Source organism: Hippocampus zosterae, chromosome 4 (genome assembly GCF_025434085.1).
Source record: "Hippocampus zosterae strain Florida chromosome 4, ASM2543408v3, whole genome shotgun sequence".
Lineage (NCBI taxonomy): Eukaryota > Metazoa > Chordata > Actinopteri > Syngnathiformes > Syngnathidae > Hippocampus > Hippocampus zosterae.
This window is the reverse complement of record NC_067454.1, coordinates 14,410,058-14,421,764: the sequence shown is the minus strand read 5'-3', so window position 1 is coordinate 14,421,764 and position 11,707 is coordinate 14,410,058. Positions and strand designations below refer to the sequence as shown.

Here is an 11,707-nt window from a genome sequence, read left to right as displayed (position 1 = left end):
TTTAGGTGATGCCGTTTGAGAGAACCGCTGCTCGTGGGAGCAGTTGTCCAAAAAGCAATAAAATCTTGACGTGCCATAACATCTCCGTGAAGCAGTACGCCCCAGGACATCCATTTATCGTTTTCCTCTCCACGTTTTATTAAACCTTATGTCTATATTTAAAAGCACTGTGACCTAAGACTAAACGGGGTGTGTGCGTAGCCTGCGAACCACAAAGGATAGCGCTTGCTACGCCATTCGGGATCAAGAGGTGGTGCTGCCGCCGCGTTATATGAGTGGGTGTCTCTGAACGTCCTCACTCCGTCCACGGCTCGTGACGTATTTCCTGGGGCTTGTGCGGACCTCTCCGGCGGCACACCACGGAGGGATATCATGACTATTTATAACCAGCAAGTCTCACTTATCAAATGTTCCGAGGTTTTTCTGCGCCGTCCTCGTTTCTAGCACCGCTGGGTGCGAGACAACACGCCGGGTCGTGCAGCATGTAAACGGAAGCTGGTAAGTTGAGCCCTTCGTAAGTTTGCCGTTAGCCCTGACACACACATTCGGACTTGTTTTGGTAAATGCTCAGCTTTTGGCTTCCCCGGTACCAAGGGGACGGCGAACCCGAGTGGAATATTGTGGTCTTGTCGAGCCAGGTGGCTGTCAGTGGCTCTGGACTACGAGCTCACACACGCCGAGATGACGTCGACCGTGTCCGGTTTGATTGGGTGATGACCCGCGGCTTTACTGGATTTGTTTAAAAACAAACGTGATACGTTTCAGCAAAGAAATGTAAAAAGGGGGATAAAAGGTGGTGGGGTGGCGGATGTCTGTAAAGTCTAGATCGTCAACTCGCCGTGGAAGTCAAGTTTACCGTTCCGTTACCGTCAAGTTACCGTTTACTTTCTGGTAAATTTCGTCAAGCACTCGTAGATCGCTGCCCGATAGATGACTACGTGGTGGTGTCACGGGCTTGACGCGTGAGGTGAGACCAATAACTCGCTCCTCTCGGTGGATCGAGAGTAAACGTTTCACTTGAGGTATTTATGAGTGTACAGGCCAGATAAGTTTGCCCGCAATCCATCTCAAGCACGCAGTGTTTTAGTGATTACAGCCAAAGCGGTCACATTTGTTATTGTGTTTTTGTTCCATAAGAATTCACTGCGTGGATCCTATAAACAGATAAACATTGGATTTTGCTGATTTACATCTGTTTATTTCTCATTTTTAATAGTCATAACATCTGTTCCTGCTCACGCAAACCATAGTTTTTGTTATTTACTGATTGTAGCCAATATGAACTAAATGTGGGACAGTTAACCCTCGATGTTTGGCACACGTGCCGTTACATTTTATGTACGGGTTTCCTAAATAAGAGAACAACTTTCTGTTTCAAAATGTCTTAATTTTGCTTGACCTCATTTTTTTAGATTACTGCATATATAATTTATTTGAAGCAAACAGTTATTTAAACACAACCTTTGAATGGTAAACTGCCTTTTGTTCCTTCACTATTTGTATACGTGTGTAGTGACAAAAAAAAACGTAGTAAAAAATGTGTTCAATAAATTCAAAATTTAAAAATGTAAACCAAAACATGACTTATGTAATGTTTACATTACGAGTGAGTTCATTGGTCATGCCTCCACCCCACTCTGAGGGCTTGACAAAAGGTAAAGCAGTCATTGCGGTTCTGATTTAAAACCTCACTCAGGGCACAACGCAATGTACGTCAAATCATTTTCATTAAGTGCCCAAACAACACATCTTAAACCACAGTGAAGGGCTGTAAATCTTAACCAATAAATGCTCCCATAGCACAGTTTTTTTTTAATATGGCATGGTTGTTGCATTTAAAAGCATTCATAAAAAAACACTCGTTGTTTTCGCTGGCGCTGCCCTTTTGAGAAGTAAAATTTTCCTTCAAGAGTCTCTCGACTTTCATGTGTTCATTGAGCATTGTATAAGGATTCAAACGCAGGAGATGCTCGGCTCATATTGCTTATGTTTCCTTAAAAAGAATGGGACATGCTTCAAGTGTAGCTTTCCTGTCAACAGTTTTCACTCCCTCGCTGTTGTATTCAGTAATGAAACCAAAGTCAATCCGGAGATTTGGCTCATATGAGGTTGGTGCTTTGTTTTTTTTGTCTCTGATTTCCTCTGCTCATACGAGTGGTCATGTTTTGCATTTTACTGCATTGTGAACTGCACTTTGAGGAGTACTCGTTGCTTCTTGCACTCGTGGTAGCCTCTCGCTTTCTTCTGGTCACAAATGTTCAAAAATGCAACCCCCCCACCCACCCCGCTAAAGCTCGGAGTAAAGCGGAAACAATTTATAACGGACAAAATTACTTTACAACGTAAATATTCTATTTTGAAGTCAAACTCTCAAGCACACTCAAACGCGCGCCCTGGGGAACATTGACCCTGGGGTTACAGATTCTGATAGGTCGCAGACACTGTTACAACTCGACTAACCATCCATTTATCCAATTTCACCATAAAAAACAGCCCCCAGTGGGTGACCGTGATGACAGTGTGACCCACAATAAAACCAAGTTTGACATCCCTGCTCTATCTCAACCCATTTGGTCAAGGCAAACAATTGCTCTGCATCGAGTCTCGAGTTTGTAGGGGGTTTCTTCCTTAGAGGGGGAGTTTTGCCGTTGTCACCTTTTGCTTCCTCTTGCAAGATTTGATTGGTCTCTTGCTGTATGAGGAGCATGACCCTCGACCTGCTCCATATCCCAGGGGTGCCCAAAATTTTTGGATCGAAGATCTACTTTTCGATCAACTAACCTCACGGGATCTACCCTTACCGGCGCGCGCACGCACACACACAAATTTAAGATTTACCTGCTTTATTTTATTTAAAAAACAATTTTTTTAGTGAAAATGAGACTGATAAGATGATTAGTGTGCAGTGTATATTAACACAAAAAATGTATTACTAATATCTACAAAGACACACAAATGGTTGTTTGTTTTTTTTCTTCTCGACACTCCTCGGATCTACTTGGGACCTGTCTTGGATCTACCGGTAGATCACGATCTACCTAATGGGCACCCCTGCGTTAGCCTAATGTAAATTCCTAAGTCTTATTTGAATGTACGTATTCAGAAAACAACTAAAAATACCACAAGCAGCAAGTTTCCTTCATTCAGCCAAAGTGGATGGTTGTGATCCGAATGACTTATAATACTACACTATCGGGCTAATGATATGTAAAGTTTCTTAGAGATAACTTCGGTGGTGAATTGACACTATACAAATAAAATGATGACGGATAAATGTAGACTTGAGCGATCATTCCTTTTTTCCGCTCCAAAAATACGGCCTACGATTTAGATGGTTAGCCTAATAGCCTATTTGCCCAAATCAATTTTAACTGTGACAATATCAATTAAATATACCAGTGTGCTTTCTAAAATTGTTTTTTCCCCTTTTGTCTGTGTAAATTCTCATTCATCTTGGTAGTGGGAATCCAAAAAAGTGAATCAAGGCAACTGGACTTTGTTCTGTTTGTTTGTGGAGTGTGGAGAAAATGGATGGATGGTTCTTGGGATTTGGACAGAATGGCTGACTGTGAAATTTCATAAAACAGAACCAGGAATCGGAATCGGAATTCTCTTTATTGGGCAAGTATGTAGAACACACAAGGAATTTGTCTCCCGTATAACACGCTGCACTAGTATCATTGTAAACAACAAAATCATTGAATGATCATTTAAATCCGCAATAATAAACTCATTCATCTGAAAGAAAACATTCTTCTGTATAAATGGAATTTGGATGGTTTTAAGCGTGTGGAGCCATAGTTGCCTGTTTGATACGCCTATGGAGCTCCTAAATTTGCCATTTGATAAAATCTGGCTAAAATGTGGTTGTTCAACAGGAACCATGACTATCAAGGAAAATCGATGGTAAGGGAGTCATTCCAAATAAGATTTTGCACTCCGATATTGCATCGTTGCTTGTACTGTGCTTCTGTTATTGTATTTGATCGCTTGAGTTGGAGTGGATTGGAATTGAACAATTTGATTATTGTCCGGCCGCAATGTTTAATTAAAAACAATCACAAATGAAAGCTGAAAGCAAAATCTGGATCTTAAATGAACGAATGTTGTTTCCGTCAAGTAAGTTACCGCAAAGGCAGCTAGCCAAGAGGAAATGGTTCAAGGCAGGGCCTATCCAAAGTTAAGTTGAGGGTTAACTGTTTACCATTGCTATGTTATGTCTTGTGACTTGTTGTAACTATCAATGCTTATTTATGTGCTAGGGTCTTTTTTTTATCCTGGACTTAAATTATCCTCAGAAGAGGATAGTTCAAACGTGTTTTTTTACTTTTATTTTCCCTCTCCCTACCTTGTGGTTTCCTTTCTGAGCTCTGACTGTAAATTTCCCCATTGCGGGACAAATAAAGGATATCTTAGGACGCTATGTAATGCCCCCACAAGTGGTCATGGACAGGGACATCTGCTGGTAAATTGCGTTATTGAACAAACAAGATTGAAACAAACACATGATAAACACATTCATCCATGAGCTGCCGATGGCCAAAGCTCACGCTGAGTCATTCAGCAGCCTGCCAACTCTACCTGCTCATGTACTGATACCCAGGTCACTCACCGATTCCTCGAGTAATCAATGGGATAACTGGTAGGATTTGAAAAAAAAAAAAAAGAAGACAGCTTCAGCCCTAATGTGGTTGTGGTTAATACTGCGATTGCCATATTATTTGTGCTGTAACCGCAATTCATGCGGGATGGGGACTCGGCATCGCATTGTACTGCGTTTTGTAACCCCCCCCCTAAAAAACGAAAAAACATTCATTTTTCTTTTTCAATGAAAAATGATGGTGGGATAGGGCTGATACAACCCCAGAGAATAAAACATATTGAAAAGAAATTGGAGGAAAAAAAGAAATCTGTGAATATGCCGCTGGTGCTGAACTATGAGTATGTCACGGTCCACTATGTAAGTGTACACATAGCCAGAGAATAGCCAAATTACATAATAAAATAGAAACCTTATCTGGTGTGTAAACTAGTACTGAACAATTTAGTAAAAGAATCAAATTGTGATTCTTTTTTTTCTTTAATCCTCTTCAATAAATACCGCAACATGTTTGTTTAAAGGCTCTCTTCACATGTGGGATTTAACAAGTACATGCAACGCCAAAATAAAGGCAAATGAATCATGAATTTTTGTGAGAGACAATTTATCTACTTCAGTCTTTTAAGTGTTCACTATGACAACTTCACAAGTGTGGTTAAACGCAAGTCATAAATCATATTGCGTTAATCAAAAAACAAATAGGACTTCAGCCACTTCAACTTTTCACGTTTCATGACATGATGGTATGTACACATGCCAACTGCACTTCTTAAGCACTGGAGTTAGCTACTGACTGATTAATCGAAAAGAAGCACAGATTTTTTTGGGTTTGTTTTTGTTTCTCTCAAATTGCAACTTTTGCCATTTGTAAATCAGATTTTCCTCCATTTGAATGTGATTAATAGTTCAGCCCTAATATAAATTGTGGCAGTTCTTTTGATGTCAAATCTTAAGAGCCTAGATCCTTTCAAAGCACCTTTTAACATTAAGTAAAAAGGACTGTTTACATTATTTAAGAAATGAGACAAAATGTTAGACACCGTGAACATCATTTAAGGAAATACGAAACAAAAGCTTTGTTTTCACGAGTTGTCAGTAAAACACTCCACTTAATATCTATCTCTCGGGTGGTGCTTTTTGTTGGTGTTTAAAACGACTTCTGCTGGCATACGCTTGCGTTGATATATTAGTTCAGTGTCTTCGGTAAGTAAATGTCAGATAAACAGCATAGAATGTTTTTCCTACTTCTCCATAAGGTAAATACTGTATTTAAGTCATGCGATAATATGAAATGTCCCATTTTTTTTGTAAGGTTAGCATTCTCCTTGTAGTTTAATCAGACTCATTATGATTTCCTGTATTTGCTTGTAGTCGAGCAAATACAGGAAAGTTTACTGTCTGACATGTGGTATCATTTACTGTGCTCCAACACGAGACCACTCGCAATGAGAACTCTGAGCGCCTTTGCCTCATGTCTCTGGTGAATAGCAAACTAGTTCCTGTACACGCCACTGCTTCGTGTGTGTGCGTGTGTGTGTGTGTGCGCCTGCGCGGGTTTTATCCTTGCTGTTGGGCAACTGAATGGCTGAGCTTGTAGGTGAGGTCACAGACATCTGTATTTAAAGTCAGCTCATACTAACCTCAAACAGAGATTTGGAAACATGTTTACCAGCTGTACCAAAGGATAGAGGACAAAGTCGAGTAAGTTATGCTGCAAATTTTACTTGTGCTTTTCCCCCATGAAAATTATGTGTGTTTGTTTTATTTTATTACATTTCTCCTGCGCTTCCCCCCCGCATAAGTGTGTGTGTCTGTGTTTATTTTAGTTTGACTGATGATTTATTGTCCTGACAAAAATTTGACGAATAGCGACCGTTGAAGTCATCATTCTGAGCAAGACCTCAGGTGATAGATGGCAAACTACTAAAACAATAATAATAATAATCAGATGTGGTTGATTTCTCTTCCTTTGGTTTCTGGTTTTCATAGGAGGCATATGGCTGAGAGGCATATGGTTACAGACATTGGTCGAGGAATTTAAATGTTTGACTTTGCATGGTTTTCAAAACAAACGAACAAACAAAACGGACACTAAGTTACCTAAAAAAAGTGCTACATTTTGGCCACAAAATTTTATTCTTGCCTTCTGTATTTTATTTTAAAAATGGTTCCTGGATTGTTGTTTGTGTCTTTGTGAAATTCAAAACGTATCTATCAGTAATGCATAATGTTCTTACCAGTATAAGACTGTTTTCAACACGTCCATTGATCATTTGCGGCTAGAGTTATTTTAACAATAGGCGGGTGACTTTTGATGATAGACAAGTCAAATGCTCTGGGATACCTTTGTGTACACTGAGCATGAACTGAACAATGGTATCAGATCAACAATGTATGTGGGCAAGATGTTTTTAAACTTCCTCAATCAACCCTGCTAGTGAGACAATAAAATATATCAGATGGATGTCAGACTGGGTGAAGGACAACATGAAAAAAAACCCCAATAAAATTTCCCCTCAGCAGAATAACAGTCACTTTACCCAAAACAAGTTTTTGTTTTGTCATTGGACTGACTTAGAAGATTAATTTTGTTTTTTGTAAAGAAAGCCGAATTCACTCCTCTATTTTTAATAAAAGGAAGTATTAACATTTTGGATAATTTACCGGAAAATCATTTGACCAAGGCATTGCTCATCGAATTTTAATTAATTATTTTTTTTGCATTCTAGCAACACTAGTGGCTCTCATATTTGAGCACACTTTAAGCTCAAACTGTACTCGGAAAGTAATTACCAGAAATTATTATGCAAGTTGTCCAGACAATTTTCAATACTCCTCAACAACGACCAAGTAACGTGATGCGCATTGAATGTGCTGCAAGGGCATAAAGAAAAGCCATTTCATTTAACCTTTGGGGCGAGGCCCCCCTGGAGACGAGCGCCATTCTTTGAAGAACAGAATGTGAAGGCTGGAACGAGGTAAACACGTTTGGCCACTTGAAGCAGGAAGGAGTGAATTTGAGCAGTTCTATTCAAAGCCTGGCAATCAGCCTGTGTTCAGTGCAGCTCCTCGACTTTAAAAATGCAACCGCCATCCAAAAGATGTTTCTCATTTCACAGCTGCTTTCGACTGTTTTGACGAGACCACAAAATCCGCCATGTTGTCAGGGGAAATCGGTTTACTCGAGTATTTCAAGTGTCTTTCTTGATGTTTCCTAGTCTTGCCTATGAGAGTTTCAAAGGTGTGTCTCAAAACAATAACGGGTCAGATCGTGACTTGACATTTGCCTGCTGAAATCGTTCTGCCTTGTGGCATTACAGACGGATGCTTCAAAATTGAAAATTTCATCCACTAAAGCCAACTGAATCCACGTAAAAAACAAAACAAAACAGAAGGAGAAATTAACCCTTTGTTTTTTATTTGGCTACTTGACTGTAAGGCCGAAGCTAGGCAATGTTTTAATCAGTTATTCGATTGATTAATCAAAACATCCGAATGAAATGCCTTCAAGTTTATTGCAGGTCTTTTTCCCCCCCACATTACTGTTCATTAACTGATTTGATGTTTATTTTATGCTATTTAAAGTTGAAAAAAGGCCAAAGCAATGTCAACATGAGAGGGTGTGAAGTACTCGTCAATTTTGAAACTCTTCGCTACTGATTAATTAATGCAAAGGGCTGCTACCGGTAGTTTGATTTGCATTTCTAAAGCTGCCTCCGGTTCAACTACATGCCACTTTTATGGGATATTCTTACTACGGCTGATCCTAATGATTTTTGCAACAGATGAAATTGATAATTTTTTTCACCCCATAAATTGTTCACAATTGTTTTTCCGTAGTAAAGTAGATGTTGGCAAATGTCTCATCTTGACACACACAAAATAGGGAATATAAACTTTTGAGAGGCTGAAATCAATTAGGATTGGGCAATTTTAATTTGAAGTAGTAGCTCTGAAGGGTCAATTGATTATCCAAATATTTAATACTTTATAATCGATTAATTTTATTGTGTGGTACTTGTCCTTCTTGCAGGTATGTCAACTTGTATTTATTCTTCCCGTGTTTTCCATCAGGTAAGCTGTGACCTTCCCTTTCGTAGTCTCTCCCATGCACTGGCAAGCATCGCGGGCAGCCCCGGCGTGGCGGAAAGGTGCAATGCTCATCGACTGTGCTGCTGCTGCTGGAGACCCCATGGCCACTGGCCCAACATCTCCCTCTGCGAGCAGCCGTAGGCTCACATTGCTGGAGTTGATATTATGCTCCCTGTTGATCTTGCTGGTTTCTGGGCTGCAGCCGGCATTGGGTCAAAACGTCTACACAAACACATGGGCTGTCCACATACCTGGAGGTCGGGAGGAAGCGGAGCAAATTGCCAGTAAACACGGCTTCATCAACTACGGACATGTGAGTTTGCCATTTTTGCTCCTAGTGTTCATGTTGTTGTACATGAGAAGTGTAAAAACACAAAATGGCATGAGGTTGTGTCTAGACATCTGATGAATTGCCATGCTGTTGCAAGTTATACTATTAAGTGGAACCAAAGACAATTTACTTTCCATTAGTTCCTGGCTGGCTCAGTATCAGCTGTAAGCACTAATAGGCACATTGCTCAGCAGTAGCGATATACAGTATTTGTGCATGTGTCCTCTGGGTCCAATTTAATCAGTTTGCCATGATGTTTTATAGTGCGTCTGGGCATGCGTGTTCAGAAAGCCCCACATGACTCTCAAAGCAACATATAGTAAATCTGATCATGTGGCCAAGGAATGACAGTTCCTTTGTGCTTCGGTTACGTCTTTATTGTTATCTGGGCTTGATTTCATATAAGAGCTCATCACGTTTAGATACCGTAAATTCCGGATTACAAGCCGCTACTTTTTTTTCCACGTTTTCAACACTGCGGCGTGTAATATGAAGCGGCTTTTTTATTAGTTTTTTTCCATCGCAGGAAAAACATGGACCAATAAAATGAATGAGTCTTTCACTAAGGTCCAATGAGATTGTATGATACTAATGCAGTGTGTTATACCGGAGATAAATTCCTTGTGTGTCTTACATACTTGGCCAATAAAGATGATTCTGATTCTGATGACTAATCACAACTTCCGCTCTTTTTGCCGTAGCGGGGGAAAAGATGTGTTACCCGGCAACAGTCGACCAATAAAATGAATGAGTAGTACACAGGGGTCCAATGAAATTGTATGATTACCGGTAATCACGACTTCCTTATTTCAATCTTTCCTCTAACCCTGATCAACATGGAGAATACCAGACGAAAAGCATATGATGCAGCTTTTAAACTAAAAGCGATCACTCTGGCAGTTAAAGAAGGAAATCGAGCTGCTGCCCGTAATCTTGGCAAAGACGGTGGAGGCTCCGGCAAAAAGAACTGAGCCAGTGTAAAAAGACAACCAAAGCTTTTAACAAACAAAGATGGCGGAGAATTCCATCAGCCCAGATGGAATAATGAATATGGACGAAGACCCTCTGACATTTGATTTGCCTCACTCGGACTGTAAATAAAAAAGTGACTCCTCCGTCATACTGAAAACAAGCGGCTACGAGAGAACACATTTTACCTTTGTTTTGAGCCATGCAGCATCAGGCCTAAAGCTGTCAACGATGATCATTTTTAAGCGGCGGACTATAAAGACAACCAAAGCTTTTAACAAACAAAGATAGCGGAGAATTCCATCAGCCCAGATGGAATAATGAATATGGACGAAGACCCTCTGACATTTGATTTGCGTCTCACTCGGACTGTAAATAAAAAAGTGACTCCTCCGTCATACTGAAAACAAGCGGCCACGAGGGAACACATTTTACCTTTGTTTTGAGCCATGCAGCATCAGGCCTAAAGCTGTCAACGATGATCATTTTTAAGCGGCGGACTATAGAAATTATTTCATATATCTTTTTCCATTTATATGATTTGCATTATTCTATTTAAAGCCTAGTAGGCTGCAGTATTTCTCCTCGTAATTACGCAGATGATTTTTCTTCGTAAATCTAAGCATGCGGCTCTTAATCAGGTGCGGTCGGTTTACGGTATATCCAGTGGTTTTCGGCAGCACAACAACTCTCAGGCCTCTAAAATAATGACTACAAAATCACGGCATGGGAGGTTCCAGTGGGTTGGGGGGAAAAAAGACAATGTGTTTTTGCCACGGTATATTAGAACCAGTTTGACAGTCTTAGAATTAGATTAGTACGACTTCCTTGAGATATGATCTTGTGATGCGATCTCCATTTTTTTTGGATAACCCAGGAATCATTTTATGTCATGTATTCATGTCTATATATATTTTTTGCCACTGATAAACAAGTTCTCCTATTTGTTCACAGTTTATGTGCTGTATGTTACACATACAGTACATTTGACAATAAAGTTTATCCAATCAAATCCAATAGCAGTATGTTCTACAGCATCTTGATTTCAGTCTAGAATGCTCCTGCTGTTTGACTTAAACCGAGCCTTTTTTTTTAGCTTTGCGCAAACAAACATTTGAAACCTTTGCTTATGGTGACTGTGGTTTGTGAGTAATGTGTGGTCAGACAGCCTTGTATGTGTATGACGCTGCTGTTTTGTGCATGAGTGTGTTGGAATGAGGAAGGAAAGGATAGTTGCAATTGGCCAGTTTTTTTCCAAGTCTTATTATCAGGTAATTTTGGAGTGTTGACTTGATCATTTTACAGATTTGGAAAAGTCATTCCATGAATTTTCTGAAGTGCTTGTCTTGTGTGTGCCATGTCAGCGTCTCCTCATAAGTAGGAGAGCACTGTCTTCCTATTGGTCAATGTCGAAGAACCGATTGAGGAAGGGGAAATAATAATAATAATAATGCATTTAATTTAAAAGCTCCTTTCATGCCACCCAAGGACACTGTACAGACAATAAGAAAATACAATGTAAAAATTGGTAAGCGAGATATTCAAGTCAAGTCAACAGTATTTTCAGAGCACTTTCAAACAGCCATCGCTGCATACAAAGTGCTGTTCATGGAGCAATTTAACATGCACAATAAACAATAAGACAAATCGGTAATAAAGGCGGTAGAAAGCGCCAAACAGTAAAACCAAGAACAAATCTAAGTCATGCTGCGTCG

The 11,707-nt window shown here is 39.9% G+C and overlaps 1 protein-coding gene across 2 annotated transcripts in view; it reads left to right on the top strand.

The window, feature by feature from the left end:
* Nucleotides 1-313: 313 nt before the first annotated feature.
* The window catches only part of furina (furin (paired basic amino acid cleaving enzyme) a), a 68,370-nt gene continuing 56,976 nt past the window's right edge, over nt 314-11,707 (top strand). The window contains exons 1-2 of one of the 2 annotated variants that reach the window (XM_052063476.1): nt 314-498; nt 8,675-9,005. In XM_052063476.1, the coding sequence (XP_051919436.1) occupies nt 8,709-9,005 (297 nt within the window). In that variant the 5' untranslated portion in view covers nt 314-498; nt 8,675-8,708. Of the gene's footprint in view, nt 499-6,140; nt 6,302-8,674; nt 9,006-11,707 lie in introns of those variants that run through there. The other variant, XM_052063475.1, reaches the window with a different exon arrangement.